Source organism: Rhopilema esculentum, chromosome 17, assembly GCF_057945365.1.
Source record: "Rhopilema esculentum isolate cy_ngs chromosome 17, ASM5794536v1, whole genome shotgun sequence".
NCBI classification, from domain to species: Eukaryota; Metazoa; Cnidaria; class Scyphozoa; order Rhizostomeae; family Rhizostomatidae; genus Rhopilema; species Rhopilema esculentum.
The window spans coordinates 6,060,908-6,079,016 of NC_142831.1; the positions used below are offsets into that span (position 1 = coordinate 6,060,908).

Genomic DNA, 18,109 nt, shown 5'->3' on the forward strand with positions numbered 1-18,109 from the left:
TGCTTAGGCTCAGCTGAGAGGCTATTCCAAGTAAGGTGGTTGGATATTATTGTTGACTTTATAGAGAAGAAAGCATATATTATACTCAATTCATTTATGCAATGGCAGCCAGTCGTCTTGGGGAACAGATTATGCCTCGGACTATTGTAAAGATTCACCCACAGTTGGATAAAATATAATAGCATTGATGCTGATTTTTCTAGTAGCATTATGATCGATGATGTTAGGGAAGGGCCAGGAGCCTACAGCTAAGCCGTAACAGAGGAAAGAAGGGGGGGGGGGTTGTTAGGAAAGAGACAGGTGATAAGATCAAAGTTCTTGATTTTAGTTTTGAATAAAGATAGGTGATAGGTGTCTGGGAGGCAGGGAGATGGAGGAAAGTTCCAAAGTTTCAAAGATCTGGAGAGAAAGGATGAGTTGGGGGAAAGTGTTAGTGAATTTCGCAAAGAGACTTGGAAAGGGTTAGCACTATAACAGCATCTGATACTGCGTTAACGTACAATGCTTAGCTTCAGAAAATTCGCCTTTGATTGCCAAATAAGTTGTGCTTCATTAAAAAATATCTCAACGATGCTTCATTTAAAGGACGAGGCAGTAAGCCAAATATAACGTTTTCTTTAAAGTAACAGCCCCCCCCCTTTCCCGGAAAGCCCCCTTACCGTGCTTGCACCCGATAACGAGGCTGTATGGCCTAGACACATGTGTTGATTTTCCTCCATGTTGGTTCTGTGGTTGCACGTTAAAAACATAGAAAATGTTGACTTGTGCCGCCTGGGTGAAAAAAGGTATCGCAAAAGAGACACCAGATAAGGTATTTAATGTTACTATAACGTGCTTGCTGTGTCTCGTTTGGGTAATGTTGATAAATGAAAAGAACTTATCACGTCATTTATTCGTTCAAAAAGTCATTTAGGCTCTGATTTGGTATGAATATGTCCCTTTTCGCCAAAATTTGGAGATCACAGAAATCTGCGTGCATTTACTTTTAAAGACTTTCTGGCATAATTTTACCATACTTTTCAAACCTGATCCATGCTGGGAAGGTTGTTTTCAACACACAAGACAATTTTGTTTATCATGATGTATGTTGTTAAACACGTCCAAACAAAAGTTGTCCTCTCATCTCATCATCATTTTCAAGTTGTTTTTCTAAATGAAATTACAAAGACGACAAGTTCTATATATAACTGAAATTGTGTCATTTATTTTAAAAGAATTTGATACACTTTGAGATTTAAAAGAAGATGCACTTTTAGAGGCCTTTAGTTTTGATAGCACAATAGAATGTGATTTGTTGTTGTCAATTTTCACTTTAGATAGAGCTATCTAAAGAAGATGTTGAAGAGCTCATGAATGAAACAAAACAAAGAGTAAAGTTAGTATAAACTTCTTTCTGATTAACATATTTATGTTTAAAACCCAGACAGAAAAGTTAAAAACCCAGACAAAAAAGTTAAAAACCCAGTCATGAGGACATCATAGCTCATAACAATCATAGCCATACACTTTTAACAAATGCGCTGTACCGTAATGCCTTGAATAAGTGCCTGCACACTTCTTTAATTTTTGAGGCTCCAGGGTTGGTGCTTATTCAAGGGAGGTGCTTAATCGAGGAGGCCTTTATTTAAGAAATAGATTTGGGTGCAAATGTTGTTGTTCATTTATCTTTCTTTTTGAATTGCCTTCCAATTATGTTTTCGTTGAAAATTCGAATAAGCGCCCATCTTTCAACCTTCAGAAATGGGCACTTAATCAAGAGTTGAAAGAAGGGCGCTTATTCGAGGGTTGGGCGCTTAATCGAGAGGGGTGCTTATTCAATAATTTCACCTCTAGGGTGGGTGCTTATTCGAGGGGGCATCTTATTTGAGGTGCTTGTTCAAGGCATTACGGTGTGTATGTATGGGGTAATTTTAGTCAGAATGGTTTGGCCTGACCTGCAATCACCAATTTTGTTAATTTTTATTCTTTTAATTAATTCACAAATTTATCCCTTGCTTAGCCACTTGATGCTCATTCCAGTTCAAATGTACTCTGATAGACTGTGTAGTGCATGTTCTGCTATAACCCAAAGAAAATTTGACCAATTTTCTGCACTGCATTTTCATTAAAGAGCCTCTGACACACATGAGGTCTCATCAGAAGTGTCAAATAGTGAAATATTTTTCTTCATGTGTAAGTAATGGCAATTTCAGCTGCAGACTTGGCTCTGGCTTGCAGTTTCATGCAAATGTATCATTTAATGTATGATTCACAATCAAAGCAAACAGAAATACAGTACAGCAAGGGAAAAGTAGAATGTTTCCATAAAAAGCCAACCAAGAAATGCTGAGCCCTAACACTTCAAATCCTAGAAACTTTTTAAGTTCTCATGATAGCTTGTTCTCTACATAAAGAAAGCTAAAGCTAAATTCAATTGATTATATACATCTAGAAGAATTTGAAGATCCCCTTGTCAGTTTATGCCAGAATCTTTCATGCTGCAAACTCAATAAGTAAAATCAAACCCTATCTGCTTTTCTGTATATATATCCAAGTGTTTATTCGTGTTTATTGAACATATCATATCATATACAGTTTGTCTTGAAACAAAACAATTTTATGTTTTTGATGTTTTTATGGTAATCTTGAAAATCTGACGTAGAGGTTTTGGTATGTCTACCAACACACAGCTTTATTAAATTTTTTCACAGCCGGAATTCCCATGTCATGTTACTGAATTTATTTCTTAGAGATGATGAAGAGAAATTTAAAGGAACAGGTGAAGAAGAAGGAACGAAAAACACAATCATCAATGATGAGGAAGATGATGCAATTGATGAGTACGATCTGGAAAATTACGATGAAGAAGGTGATTAAATCTGTTAACCATTTATTAGATTTTTGTGCCCCTGGTTATAATCAACATCTTTGCATTGTTGTCATCTGGCTGAATTCAGTTCCAAAAATGTACCAGAACAATCACTTTACTTGTACAGTAAAAATTGAAATGTTATCTTGATGTCGGCTTTAATACATGAATGGAAAATCTAAACATTTTACCCATAACAGCAACTTTATCAGTTTTATCATAATATGCATGAATATGGGGAATATTTTGTAAGAAGCAGGCATGGGACAATATTGACTGCAGTCAGTGTTATTTTCATGAATGGAAGCAGTGCCTTTGAACATTACAACTGAAATCTTGCTTAGTCAATGAATACATTATATATTATCTGTGGTAGATATGCTTTAAAACTTATGCTTATAACAAATATGAATCAAATTTTTTCACATAATCATTTAATTTTAAATGACGTGCGTTAAGAATGCCTTATTCATTTTGAAAGAATTTTGAAGAATATTGTATATGTAGAACTTGCCAAAATCTTTTTAGAAATATACCAAAATTTATAGCATTAAGTGTTTTGATGTGTCTGTTGCTGATGCCTAAACTCATTGTGTTGCAATTAGATGTGATACTGCCTCTCTATGTTGGGTAAAGGGGGGGGGGAGACAAAAGGATAACAGGGCAAAAAGTTTGGGTATAAGAGTAATGATTTTGACTATATTTTTTTTACATGGAATAGATTTTTTTTAACATGGAATGTAACATGTCACCATGACAATTGCCATATAATTTTAGTGTGCTTTTGAGTTAGTGCACCTTTTTATAAAGATTCTATGTTGTTATAACTTAAGAGTGACACATGGAAAAATCACATTTTAGATGATGGAGAGCTGATGACAGGTGCTGGCATGGCAGGACTAACATACTTTGCTTCAAATGAAGATGACCCTTACATTACCATGAAAAATATTGTAAGTGTAATTCAATAGATTTTGTTGAATAATTGTGTCTGTGGAATTGTGTGGGTGTTATTTTGAACAAGGTTGCATAAGCACACTTAATCATAGGTAGCAGGAAATGTCTTTAACCACAAAAGTCAGGCTTATAAACAGGGACGTGACTGGGAATCACATCACCCTGAAAGCATGATGAGTAGTCAAATGTCTTGGAAGATACTTTACTTTTGCAAGACCCCCAAAACAAGACTGTTCTTTTATCCATTGTAATACTCAATTGGATAATTTAAATCGTTTTTTTTAAATGGGAATGAAAATGAATTCTCATGATCTCTGTTTATATATCTTTTAAAACTTCATATCAATATCAACAATTTATACAGATTGCATTTTGTGGTTCGACATTCAATTTTTTGTTGTCTAATTTTAATTCCAACATTTTATTCCAAGAGTGAGCTCAACTGTTTTTGTTTTTTCTAAAATTTAGGAGGATGAAGACAGGGACGATTTTCTTATCAAACCAAATGATAATCTCATTGCCATTGGCAAAATGGAAGAAGAATATTGCAATTTGGAGATTTATGGTATATTCGCAATTATATTTTGATTCTATCTGATTATATTATATGAAATAGGAATATTATATTTTGTATATGTTCTGATTTCTTTAAAATTTGCATAATTCCTTTCATATAAATTCTATTCTGGCTAAAAATGTTAACTTTAGTGTGCTATGCTATTGAAAATTAAAACTGAATTCTGTAATAAAATATTTTATTATCTTGATGATATTTTTTGTGTTAGATTCTCGAGTTTCACAGCTTAGACGTATAATCTTTTATTCTAGTTTATAACGACGAAGAAGGCAGTCTTTATGTCCATCATGATATTTTGTTGGAATCAGTTCCCTTAGCTGTTGAGTGGATGAGTTATGACCCTACTTCAGAAAATCAGTCAGGTATGCTTCTATGAAATATGGTGATCTGAAAATAATAGCTATTAAACTAACATATTGAAATCATGACCAGTGGCTAGCATTATCACAGGACAGGCTAGCATTTTCATTTATACCTTAAAGTTTTCCTCTCTATTATAGAGTCTGAAAATAAGTGGCTTTCCCGAAAACCTTCAAGTTTTTTTGCTGAGTCCAAAATGTCCTTTTTTCTATCTCTTGTAATTTTTATTTGAATTGTAAAACACGACATTCTACTTGTGACGAATTAAAAACAAGTGCGACGTGAATAAGAGCTAAAAAATATTGCAAATGGAAGGCTTCAGATTGGTGTTTTCTAATGGTAATATTATTTTGATGAATAGATGATGAATTTTTAAACATATGATGGAAGATTCTCTGAAGTAATGCCTTAAATCCTCGAATTGGCCCCTCCCCCTCGTATAAGCCCCCTGTCTATTAAGCCCCCACTCTCAAATATATCAAAGTTTTGAACTAAAATATTTTCCTGCTTTGGTTTATTTTTTCATCGGATATTTTAGAAAGAGTTATTACGTGAAACTGTATTTGAAATTTACTTGAAAATCGAGAAAAAGCTACAAAACGAGCTATGATAAGTTCTAGATTAACTGACCACTCAAATAAGCCCCTCATGAATTAGTCCCATCTAAAAAGTACTTGAATCAATAGTCCGCGGGCGGCTAATTTGAGGGTTTTCGTTATCGATGTATTTACAGAGTTAGAAATTTAGTTGTCCTGCTAAAAATATTTTCTTTGTAGGTAACTTTGTGGCCGTTGGAACAATGGATCCTCATATCGAGATATGGGATCTTGATGTGGTCGACACAGTAGAATCTGTTTATACTTTGGGCAAAAAGCCAAGAAAGAGTAAAAAGAAAAAGAAGAAGGCTGCGGCAACGACAGCTAATGATGGACACCTGGATGCCGTGTTAGGGCTCTCTTGGAACCGTAATGCACGGTGGGTAATTTTATGACGTCAGTAAGCTACGTAACAATTGAGTAAGAATTATATATCTTCTGAAAAGATCAACCCGGTTTCCCTTTACGAAGAGTTGATCTTCGATATTATCATGCTTTTTCTAGCAGATTAATGACAACGTAGCGAAGTAGCGATATCTAACTGTCAAGATATGATGGGCCTAACCTTGATTGTGTAAGGAATAGCGAAAATTATAGGGAAAACTATCAAGTGAAAGTTCCAAAGGTAATGATCCAGAGGTAAAAACCTCGAAAGGGACAGAAGGACACAAACTTTGGAAATCAAAATTGGAGTTCACAATGGATACGCATGTTGGTTTTACCTCTCACATATCACCATTTCTCTTGTCATTGGAGCACTGGTTATTTTATCTCGCAACTATTGACAAGCTGACTGCTCAATCAGCTCTACTTTCTCAATCTCTACTTAAAAAAATTGTAAGCAGACTCTTATATTTTTCAAACTAGTACGAAATAGCGTAATATTAGCTCGTATTTCTGAAACATACTTCTCAGCCGACACTCCTCACAGCACTAGAAGTGAAGACAATGCGAAAAACGTCAGACGAAAAACGTTAGTTGGATGTGCAATATTTCCGGTATTTCGTACCATTTTGAATTCTCATAACTAGCAGAAGGCTGAGCCTGATATAATTATAAACAATTCTCTCCATTATGACTAAGTTGATAATTTTGTTTGTAATCAGAAATGTGTTGGCAAGTGGATCTGCAGACTTCACTGTGAAACTCTGGGATATGGCGCAATGCAAATGTGTACATTCCTTGGCACATCATAAAAATAAGGTTAGTTTTACGCTGCAAGTGATAAAGCAATCTTCTTTTATTGATCTTATGCACGACCCTACATAAGGGGACTGCATCCCTCTCTCTAACCGTTTCCATCTTTTCTGAGACAAACAAAACATTTTATGAATGAGCAGGACAATGAAATGTTTTCTGATTTGTTAAAGTATGCCATTTTTATTACTTTCATCATTTATTGCTAGGTTCCTCTGGCTCTGAAAGTATTGATCCGTTTACTAAGGAGGCAAACAAATTGTAATAATTTGTCAGGTTACTTTGCAAAAAGACGTCTGACTTTACAAACTTTTCAGTGGAGATTCACTTCTTTTTTTGTATTCGTTATCCGAATATCGAAGATTTGAAGTCTCATGTAAGACCCCATTCAAACGGGATCGAATCTTAATGGAACCGTATCCATGTCAATCTGGTCTTATGTAAACTTGATCGAAACGGGGGAAATGAAAAAGGGGGGAGGATACCATATTATTCCTTTAAATTGGGATCATGTATAAAGTTGAAAAGAATTGAATCATATTCTGTCATCTATAGCCACAGTTTGAATTAATTTAATAAGAAACATGGTTATTCAAGCAAATATTTTAAGTAGCCACAAATTCTTTTTATGTCGTACAGTTTGTACATAGAATACATTCATAATTAAAGTATGTTACTTTATTTGAAAACCTCACTTTAAATGTTTAGGTTCAGTGTTTACAATGGCACCCTTACGAAGCACAGTCTCTTCTCACTGGATCATTTGACAAGTAACGTGCTTTCTTGCAAACTATTTTATTGTCTACTTCATTAGTATCCTCGAATTTTTCTTTTTTATTCGTTTAATTTGCAATCTCAAGACCAGCTTCCGAGGAAGACATTTTTCTTAGGAAGTTCTGTATGCCGGGTCGAATTATTATTAATTTACTCCATGGTATCACAAAGTAATGTTCCTTTACGATCATTCTTCGTCGTTTTGTTTTTCCTTCTATTGTTTTTCTGTTTGCTACTCAAACCTGATAAATACAAAAGGGCTGTACTATGAATTGTTGTCCCGTTTGTGACAAGGAAGGAGCCATGCTAAAAGAAAAGTTGGTTTTTCTAGATTTCCAAGCTTCAATGCCCTTAATTGGAAAGCCTATTGAAAATATTGAGCCAGGCAGACTCGATCCTTTCAATAGAATTATGAATGGGTTCTAATCCTATATAAAGAACCTATTTAATTGTTTATCAGCGTTATCAAATGAAAGTTATCAAAAAGCCCTCACTGAATCATTGGACTGAAATTTTGCCTCCAATTATTATGATGTGTTAACCTGTCTTGTCTAGCCGAAAGATGGAAACGACCAATTCATTTTCCTGTTTCTTTTTTGTAACTTATGATCTCTCATCGACTTAATTTATAATTTCGATTCTTTAATTGATTTTTAGCACTGCACATGTTTTAGATTGCCGGAATCCCGAGGTAAGGGTTTTTTAGTATTTCATAAACTCAGTTAAAAGCTAAACATTCTATTGGCTTTAAACTACTCTATTTATCATTATATTTCGCATATTCGAAATGTTAGTTGCTGGATGCCTTCATCAAAATCTATATTTGTTTGTTAAGTTACAGTTTTCACATTTTTCTTACCTTATAAAATTCTTTATACGTTTTTTTGGAACAAATTATTTTGATTCTATCTATCGTTTTGGTTTTAAATTTTGTACCGATTATATTTTGGTGTAGGGTTGCGATTTATTGTCATAAAGATTCATTAAGATAGATGAAAAGTTACTTCCATTGAAAGACAGGTTTAGCTAGGCCTTACTTTTCAACATGATTAGACTATATATTTTTTATCAATCTTTGGTAAATGCTTTTTTCGAGGCTATACCCAATACGCTTTGATTAGATTTTTTTAAATTCCTTAATTGTAATAACAAATTACCAATTCGCTACAGTAAAGGTTGATAAAAGTTTTTCCAATGAATTATAAGATCATACCTTTTTGTTTATTTGAACAAATTGAAGATCTCTTTCTGTGAGTTTGATATTCCTAGCCAAACCGTCTCAATCTCTTGTCCAGTTTAGGGCCACAGTGCTGCGTAAAAAATCGTAGTCTGCGAAGGGTGGATGCCAAGGCTACTTTAAGTACATTCTCGTGAATGGAAATCGAATTTTTTCTGAATTCTGTTCAGTTGCACAGGTTGAAAATTTTATCAAATTTTCTCTTTTTTCATAGAGTCGAACAAAATCTTGGAAGATGGATGGCGAAATCGAACGCGTTCTGTGGGATCATTTTTCACCATTTAATTTCATGGTACTGTTTGCAGCTTCATTTTTGTGTATAAGACTTTTACGTATATTTTACGTAGATGAAAAAGAAATCATTGTTCAGCTGCTATGTAACGCTATTGAATTACCTTGTATCATCATTGGAACAAAGGGATTCGCCTGTTCCTTGTCTTATTTTATAGGCGGGTGATTTAGACATTGGCGACCGCTTAACTATACATCTTGTTCCTACCTCCTGTTCCCCAACTATGGTTTTCTCTCTCGGACTTCTTCGGTTATCTTTCTTTTTTCTCTGGTTCCCACCATTTGCCTTCCTAGCTTCTTATCTCCTTGGCTACCCTTCTTCCGTCTCCCCTACCCCGGCTACCCTTTCCCTTGGCTACTCCTACCTTTACTAACTCTCTCTTGGCTACCCCTCAACTCGTCTAAAACTTCCCCAGCTACATCTCCCCTTGGCTACCCCTCTTCCTGTCTAAAACTTCCTCCGCTACACCTCCCTCTGCCTATCCTTTCCCCCAGCTACCTCCCCCTGGCAACCCTCCACTGGAACCCCCTCTCTGCGTACCCCCCGCGGCCAATCCTCTCCGGCCAACCCTCTCCGGCCCGCCCCTCTCAACACCCTCTCCTCGGCTGCCCATTCCCGGCCCTCTTTTTCCAGGATGATCGGATTCTCATAAGTTGCTTTGTCTTGTAGGCAAGCACTGATCAAGGCACTGTTTACTATAATGACGTCAGGAGCGATTCTCCAGTCTTCCAGATAAGTGCTCACAATGACGCAGTTACAGGTGCGCATGTCAGTAGTGGCTATCGTTGAATTCCACACATGATTCGATCAAATACACCAGACGTACTGACTACTTTCCTATTAATTAGCAGTTTTATACAGAAAGGCGATTTCCAATTACTGCTTTGGCATCAGTAGATATAATTACAGTTTTAGTTCCTGTGAAGTCAAAGCCATTGTGGTAGTTTTATTGCGGGCAATAATTATTCAGATGTTAAGATCCAGTTATAGATCCGAAGTCTTTGCTCAAACAGTGATTTTATTACTGTTTTAGAAAGTATGAAATGACATTTCTATTGAACACTCAAACAAGAGCACTCAAAAAAGTCGTTTTCTTGGTTTTGAGACTCTTTGCATTTTGGTTGAACACTCGATTTTTCAACCTAAAATCTTGGACAGACAATGTTGTGATTTTTCACCCCATCTCCTCCCCCAGTTCAATGTTGATATCTCTATAGACCCTAATTACGTCATGGCGCAGTGCATTCTGGTACTTGTAGTTAAACCCGCGAACATTTGTTTATGTTTCGTACGTTGATAGGACGAAGTTCTGTTATTATTCAACAATCTTTGCTCAAATAATCAAACAAATCATGGAAAATATGGCAAACTGCACCGAAATTGATGTACACAAAAACCTTTAATAGGGGAGGGACTAGAGCTTGGCCTATACTAGCTTCGTGCCAGGCATCAGTTTAGGAGTTTGTCTTAACGGCTGTATCCAAGATTGTAGAATGTAGATCGTTAGGAAACACACTAGAAATTCATCCAAAGTTGTTCGTATGCACCATTCTGTTAGAATTGAGTCAATTTAAATAAGAATTATTTTGAATAGCAATTAAGGAAACATAACGAACCATAATGTATATTTTTGAAATGAAAGTGAAGTTATTGAATTAATTCTAAAACCAAAATCACAACTTGATGTTTCAAATTATTGAATATATTGTTTCAAATGTCTACAAACCTTCTTTTTGACACGTTAACTTATTATCTATTACGTCTTCCTTAAGGAATATTCTAACTTTAGAAGTTAAAGGGGCTTTTTGGTTTTGCTGTAACATCAAAAACGAGATTTTTCAGAGACAGCACCACACTTCTTGCAGAAAGTAAAAATCTATGCTATCAGTTACAATCCATTATATATGTGAGGGGTGCAGCTGATGTGAATTGGTTAAAATTTCGAGGCTTTTGATCAAAGTTCTGCTAACATCTGAATGCTTTCCACGCATTCTGTTAATTGTAGAAGCAGTTTATTCAATAGCCTATCAAGTCAAACAAGAAGCACGATTATTTGGGATTAATATAATGTTGTTTCTATTTCAGGTTTGGCTCTAAGTGCACAAGTATCAGGTTGTTTGGTAACAGCTTCTCCAGATAAAACGATAAAAGTCTGGGATTATAAAGAAGGAAAGCCAGCATTTGTCATGTCCAAAGATATGAAAATGGTAATTTGTTCAAAGAACTTAGTTTATGTTGATATTCGTAATTGGCAGGGGAAGTATAATTGGCTGTTGGATGATTAAAAGTAAAAAATCATCCTCTCAACCATATCTGCTAAGTGAATGTTGTGTATCTGTGTTGGGAGCTTTTTTTAGTTGGAAAAATCATCAGTTGTCGATAAAATTTGTTAAGAAAGGGTATGATGATAGTAAGAGGGTAAGAAATGTTGTCTGCTTTGGACATACCTTATTTCCTCGTCTAAGCTTCACCTCGAATAAAATTTTAATTTAACTTAGGGAATTTTTAACTGTTTTACTTTTCCAGGACACGCATTGATAACAGCATTCATTCGCTCAAATGTTTCATTCCGTATAGATATTCGAATTATTATTATTAAGCTTTTTCGTCTGACACTCCTCAGAGCATAAAACTTCAGAATCAGGGTCCGAAAGAACACGATGAAAAATATATACCCAATTGTGGATCGAAATAGGCCAATCAGAAAAACGCAAGCACAAGACCGGTATAGTTGACCAATCAGTGCCGCGAGCCTAAAGAAAAATACCACTGGAGTCCAAAAGAGAAAACGAACTCCTTCTGTCTACACAATGGCGGCTTTTTCGTTTGTATGTAGATCGACTCCAAAAATGAAGAGTGTCAGACGAAACGCTTTTAATATGTTGTAAAATGTTTGCTTTTTTCAAAGCCATTTTCAAATCCTGTACCTCGAAAAAATTGTTCATATTATTAAGCTCCGGGAAGCATTAGGCCCAATGACATTTCTTCGAATCCTTGATTTATTTCCTTTTGTTTTAGGGCCGCTTGCATTTCGCCTGCGCTTGTCCAGACGCCCCTTATACTTTTGTTTTTGGAGGCGAAAAAGATGGCGTGAGGGTCCTAGACCTTCTTGATACTCATGCAGGTTGGTAAATAATTTTGTCAGGTTCTTGAGATGTTTTCTGCATCACTAAGCTAGCAGTTTTTTTTGTTTTCATTCAATCTTTTCGATAAATTTTTTCATTTAATATTTTCCCAGGCTTGTTTTCCTAATGATGAAGCTCTGTATGCCGGGGCGAAATATTAGTATATTCTTTAAATTTAATTTATTTTGAAAATTTTATTTCGTGACATTGGATTCTCGTCGTCGTATTGCTTTGTTCCTGTATATCTTTCATAACAACACTCATTGCAAGATTCACAGAATCCGGCGGACAGCCTATCCTGCGGTTCTTCCTTCTCACACATTGTTTTCTATGATTTCCTCAACTTATTTTTAATAAAATCATCTTCAAACCTATACGAATTTACATTATTTAGTTTATTAAGTGATCAGTTATACAATTTTTGGAAAAAACAAAATATACCTTATGTTTGTTTAGTTATGTAAACTTCAAACTTCGTTATTCTTTTCTTCTATTTTTGTTGTCAAGATGCTAGCTCCAAACGATGACTTTTTAAATTAACTACATAAATAGAGTATTTCAGTATTTTTCATTTTTTTGTCTGCAGGAAAAGATCACTTTGGAAATAGGAATATGGCATCTAAAAATGTTCCGGACCAAGATAAATTGCCACGGCAAAAGGTAAGTCTAAGGATGTTTTCTGCATCACTTTTAGTGATAAATTTCACTTTTATTTCACTCTTCGTGGCGTTTATGAATGAGTTCTTAAAGTACTCAATAAATTTATTTATTCATTCATTCATTCATTCGTTCGTTCGTTCGTTCGTTCGTTCGTTCGTTCGCTCGTTCGTTCGTTCGTTCGTTCGTTCGTTCGTTCGTTCGTTCGTTCGTTCGTTCGTTCGTTCGCTCGTTCATTCGTTTGTTCGTTCGTTTAAGGCATTCAGCACAATTCTCATTCAAGTATTGTATCCTGTAGTTTGTTTGGAACATGTTTAATTCCGAGATATTGTTTCTATGATAATTTCTTTTGATGGGTTATGGACCTTGTTTTCAACAATTGTCAACTTTGATAATAATTTAACATTTCCCGGAGCCTCTTCTCCCAGGGCCTCGTTTCCCAGAGCCTCTTATTCATGGAGCCAAATTTCAAGAACCGTTTTTCCCTGACCCGTTGACTAATTTTAATTTTAACTTTAAATTCTAATTTTAACATCAATATTTTCTTTTTTAAGGAAACAGCGAAAGTTGAAGAAGAAATGGATGCAGAGTCTGCTGAAAATGCTTTTGCATCTTTAAGTCTACAAGGTAGGACTAGTAATGAATCTAAGGACATTGTAAAAAAGAAAAAGAAGAAGAACAAAAAGAAGTAAGAAGACGAATTGAAGTATAGTAATATTATCTTTTTGATTCACGTTGATAAGTATGGTTTTATATTCCTATTGATTTCACAAGATTTGATCAAACTGAGCTAATTTGTAAACACCGCAGCGAAAGTCATTTTTCTTCTCTTTCAAACACAGCTGCCAAGAGACATTTAAGGACGTGTCATACACATTTAAGATAAATACTCCACGTCAACGCAGTCAAATGTTTCTGCAAATTTAACCCTCTCTTACTGTTGTCATATGTTCTGTATGTCGAATTCCAAATGAGAATTTCGGTCCGCTTTTTCTATGTACCAAGACCTGGAAAGAGCAACAATTGAATTGTTGTAATTGAACTATAATGTGTAAGGACCATCGGTTTCAATTCAATGCACAAGGCAAGGCTATAATTTGAAATGAAATCGTCTGTTGAGAATTTGTGATTCGCAGAATCTTCATAGTATCCATATTTAGATATTTTGAAGATGCTTATCATTGCAGTGAGCTCTTTATGAGTTCAAAGCGAGTGTTCTTCATAATTCTGAAAAGTTCTAAATTGCTTCAAATTATAAAACTTGATGATCACTTTTCAGACTTTTTGATAATTTGTTCTTTTTAAGAATTATAGAGATTTTGACTTGCTAAAATATCAAGAAATTAATATGTAACTTAGGCCGAGCTATGAATTTGTTGTTAACCCATAACTGAAATTCCATGTAACTTGGGTTCATAGACTTAACTAAAACTGATAAATTATTTTTCAAAATTTTTTTAACAGTTTTCCCCTTCTGAAATTTCTTCATATTATCAATTTTATTAATCAAGTGAGAAAATTTGGCCAGTAATAAGCCTTAAACTTAATACTGTAGCTCAAACTTTCACTTGACTAATTCCTTTTTTATGATTACACTATTTTTTATTTCCAATCTCTATCTTCTTTCCGAAATTTATTGACTGTAAAATTGCTGTGACGTCACCTTCTCTGGGCTGTAGGCCCCAGGTCCCGGAGTAAAAGACTTCTCTTGGCCATCGAAATTTCTTCCTGTTATCGAGTAGGCCGGATTGTTTTTCAAAATCACCTTGATGTTCCATCCTCTGTATGTGCCTGGTCCAGGTGTCTGTGAAAGAAAATAGTCTACTTTAGTTTAAGATATTTTAAATTATTTATACCACCATGGTGTTTAACCAGAGTCCATTAAAAGAACATGCTTTCTACTGTCAAAGTGCCAAAACTTTATCAAATCTTCTTTAATTTTGTTTTAAAAATTATTTTTCGCAATTTTTCAGCCATTCAGCCACTACTGTTTTTGATCTCATTTATAAACGATACAGTGTCAAAGAATTTCAATACTGCCTTCATTTCATTTTCAAAACCTCCAAATTTTTATTTGCATTCTCAGAGTTTCTACTGTTTAAAAGGGATGCCTTGCTTTGAAATTTAACTTATTAGGAAGGCTTAATTTCGTTACTAGGAAGTTTCAGTCACGTGAGAGTCACGGATTTGTCAAAATTAAGCCAATCGCGTGCCTCATTGATCCAGCTTTCTGTAAACTTTGTCATCGTCTGATCCTCATTTTGAAATTTGCTTTTGATTGTAAAAAATTTTACAGAAAGCTGCAGCGGAAAGACAGTGAAAAGTTGCAGATGGAATATGGAAACATGACCAAAATATGCAATAGTTTGATTCAATTTCTCACCTTTTGTAGATCTTCCCAGTATGCGCCAATCACAGGTCTCCCACTAATCGAATGTGCCGCAGCCGATGGCTTTACAATGCAGTTAGGCCCAATCAAACTAGGCAACGTGTAAGCATTGGCTGCTGGCCAGTCATCTTGTCTTGCGTGCGTTGTTCGGCCACCAAACGAGTAACTTGGCGCTTTGCGGTCGTTTGGGATGGGATACTTCTCTGGTTTATAGTTTCCTAGAAAAGTTCGCCGAACTTTTTAGTTAAAATATTGTCTGAAAGTTTTGATAAAGGCTTAGCCAATTTACACTGGAATTTGATTGGCATACAGCATAACACACTGTTAAGAGGCTGAAGCTTTGTTAACGACGATGAGAGCTGAAAGCCTCCATTTTATGCCGTCACACGTGTTTACAAGCTGCAATGTGATTGGTCAAAATAAAATTGTCACTTAAAAGTGGCCAATCAGATGATTATAGATTGACCGACTAGCATGGTTGAAAATACTCCACTTGTTATCTGACCATTTCATTAAATTTTTGCTGTAACGATGTTTCGAACTTATGTAGAAGTCAAGAGGAGGTCCAAACAAGGTATGGAACCCATATCGAAATTGAGTGGATTCTTTGCCAAATAGAGCTTCATATCTACATATAAAATTTATCTTATCATCCAAATTTTTTTTTTTTGTTTCTGACAATATTATCAGTCTTTAAAATTTTGTTGAATAACCATAGAAGAATAGTCTTATAAATTTACCTGGAGCTGGTGTGAGAAAGTTCGATTGCTCTTTAGGCTTTCCATACAAAGAGTATGACGGGGCTGTGTCTTTACCCGTCTTTGTTAGGAAATTCGGAATACGGTAGCATGGTCCAGGGGATTTTTCTATTGGCTGTAGGGAAGAAAAAGATTTATACGACAATTCTTTAGATATACAAGATATACGTCTATACGTCAGGTTTATACGTTAGGTCATCGTTGTGTCATGACCGTTGTCATGCTAGGAAATTTTTTAAAAACTTTACAAAATTGAAATATTGAAACTTGATACTGTGTTTGTGAGATATGTAACGTCTAATTTTTTTAGTACCACAATGCAAAGAAACCTGGTTGCCATATCGTCGATTTTTTCTAAGACTTCATTTAGGGGTTTAGCTTTTGTTCCTATGAAGAAGTAACGATTCTCTAAAAAAATTAATATAAACAAGACGAGCAACTTAGAACCGTCCTGTTCTATACACAAAAAGCGTTTACAGCTTTGGCTATCAGCATCGCGCACTTCATGACAGACCGGTGAACTGTAAATTTCATCAATATAACAAGATATTTTGCTGGAGCTGGACAAGTCATTTCTCTAGTCGGTGCTTTAAAAAAGCCTCTGCCCTCTACTCTTTCTTAAGGACTTTTTCCAAAATGAAAATTTTACTTTAAATCTCCAAAGGATATTGGTCTAGTTTAACGAGAAAATGAAGGATTTACCTTAATAATGAACCTTTTGCCAAAACTGAATGCAGGATTTCGCCGTTTCGTTGGATCGTGGCTGTTGTAGCCGACTAAGCCTGGCAAGCCATACTTAGCCGGGCCTGGCCCTCTCACTTTCGCTGCTATCGTTGGCCTTTTTTGCGGTCCGCCTTCTTCCGCTGCCATGTCTTTTGATTCTCCGTTTCTTATTTGACATTACAAGCTTTTCCAATTGTGACGTCATGATCAATGGTTACTTTACACTGCTCGTCACAGTGAAATAGTTTTAGAAATGCAGTTTCACACGATATACTATTCCGCTTAACTGGCCTTTTAAAAATGCCAGTTCCTTTCTGTTGAAGTAAGGTCTAATTTTATAACCACTCGGGGTAGGCCCAAATATCGAGCTTCAGGATGTGCTATCGCCCTGTTCAATGTTGATGTATTTGCTGCTAAAGCACAATCACAAATAGGAATTCAGCTGGTAATTTCTTTTGCTTCCACGGCCTTTGAATCCTTCTGAGTATATGGTGAGGACAATGCCAGGTTTTGTAAACTATGTCATGAAGTTGCATCATGTAGCTGCTTTTCTACCGCTTATTCGGATTTTCTTGCAAAAACTGAGCCGGTACCTTTGGATGTAGCCTTTACGCCTTCATGTTTTTTGACAATGTAACCCCCGACCCTTGGGAGCTATGGCCATTTAGGCTCACTGTTCCTTCATGGTATAATTACTCCACAGTGTCAGGGTTGTTCACAGTCAATAACAAAATCTTTAAGGCCTTTGGGGCAACTGTCCCCTCACCATTCTTTGACAGTTTGTCCCTTAAGAATGCAAAAGAAAAGGAGCTCATTGTTTGTCACTGTTTACAGCTGAACTGGATTAAGGTTCATAACAAAATTGGTCTCCATTTATGCCAACTCTTAGATTATTTTCTCGCCATTTTGAGGTTGGTTTGAATAAGTTTTGTTGTCGAAGTATCGCAAAGGGAAGCTTTGTTTGCATCCAGCCTGTTGCTAATTCAGTTCGTCTACAATGTTTCGATGGCGATAAGGACAAAATCATCAGGTGGCACCCAACACGTAACCCATTCATAATGTTTTTCAAGTCGCGATAAGGATAAGGGCACGTAACCCATTCATAATGTATTGGAGTCGCGATAAGGATAAGGACACGTAACCCATTCATAATGTATGGAAGTCGCGATAAGGATAAGGACATAAAAATTTCAGTGTTTTGTGGCACTCAACTAGTAACCCATTCATAGTGCTTTTCACTTATATGTTTCATGTACCCTCCCCGTGTTAATGTTGATCGTCCAACTGAAGGCGTTTCAATAATGAATTATTAAGATTTAAGAGCAATGTAATGGGAGAATTATCTTGTAGAAAGTATTCTCCCATAAAGACTATCTCCCATTTCATACTTGTTTAGGTGTTCCAACAATTTTTGCCAAGAATTTTACCCCCAAATGCACCCCTGATGTAGCCCGAAATGCAACCCCAGATAGACCCCAAGATGAACTATAGATGAAATCCCCGATTCATCCTCAGCTCCTCCCATTAAATACTTAGAATTAATTTATATTTTGCATGGAACTGATACACGAACTTACACTGAACGAAGACGATTTTTCTCTACCGATAAATCGTATTTG

General features: G+C 35.7%; 2 protein-coding genes across 2 annotated transcripts; one reads left to right on the forward strand and one right to left on the reverse strand.

The window, feature by feature from the left end:
* Window positions 1-652: 652 nt before the first annotated feature.
* On the forward strand, window positions 653-13,362 carry LOC135696575 (periodic tryptophan protein 1 homolog). Its single transcript, XM_065216015.2, has 16 exons — window positions 653-811; window positions 1,317-1,375; window positions 2,730-2,848; window positions 3,710-3,801; window positions 4,274-4,370; window positions 4,634-4,744; window positions 5,519-5,717; window positions 6,445-6,541; window positions 7,244-7,305; window positions 7,967-8,000; window positions 8,761-8,838; window positions 9,508-9,598; window positions 10,924-11,045; window positions 11,857-11,962; window positions 12,550-12,623; window positions 13,175-13,362. The coding sequence occupies exons 1-16, from the start codon at window positions 755-757 to the stop codon at window positions 13,310-13,312; spliced, it is 1,536 nt and encodes a 511-aa protein (XP_065072087.2). The 5' UTR covers window positions 653-754; the 3' UTR covers window positions 13,313-13,362.
* On the reverse strand, window positions 13,240-17,737 carry LOC135696585 (ciliary microtubule associated protein 1A). Its single transcript, XM_065216027.2, has 5 exons — window positions 16,470-17,737; window positions 15,750-15,882; window positions 15,004-15,227; window positions 14,284-14,424; window positions 13,240-13,627 (listed from the first exon to the last, which is right to left on the reverse strand). The coding sequence occupies exons 1-5, from the start codon at window positions 16,635-16,637 to the stop codon at window positions 13,544-13,546; spliced, it is 750 nt and encodes a 249-aa protein (XP_065072099.2). The 5' UTR covers window positions 16,638-17,737; the 3' UTR covers window positions 13,240-13,543.
* Window positions 17,738-18,109: the final 372 nt, after the last annotated feature.

Coding starts and splice junctions, on each gene's coding strand:
- LOC135696575 (XM_065216015.2), top strand. CDS start 755: ATGTTGACTTGTGCCGCCTGGGTGAAAAAAGGTATCGCAAAAGAGACA. Junction 812..1,316: donor CAAAAGAGACACCAGATAAG/GTATTTAATGTT, acceptor TTTTCACTTTAG/ATAGAGCTATCTAAAGAAGA. Junction 11,046..11,856: donor TGTCCAAAGATATGAAAATG/GTAATTTGTTCA, acceptor CTTTTGTTTTAG/GGCCGCTTGCATTTCGCCTG.
- LOC135696585 (XM_065216027.2), bottom strand. CDS start 16,637: ATGGCAGCGGAAGAAGGCGGACCGCAAAAAAGGCCAACGATAGCAGCG. Junction 14,425..15,003: donor ACTGGGAAGATCTACAAAAG/GTGAGAAATTGA, acceptor TTTCTTTCACAG/ACACCTGGACCAGGCACATA. Junction 13,628..14,283: donor GGGCCTACAGCCCAGAGAAG/GTGACGTCACAG, acceptor TGCTCTTTCCAG/GTCTTGGTACATAGAAAAAG.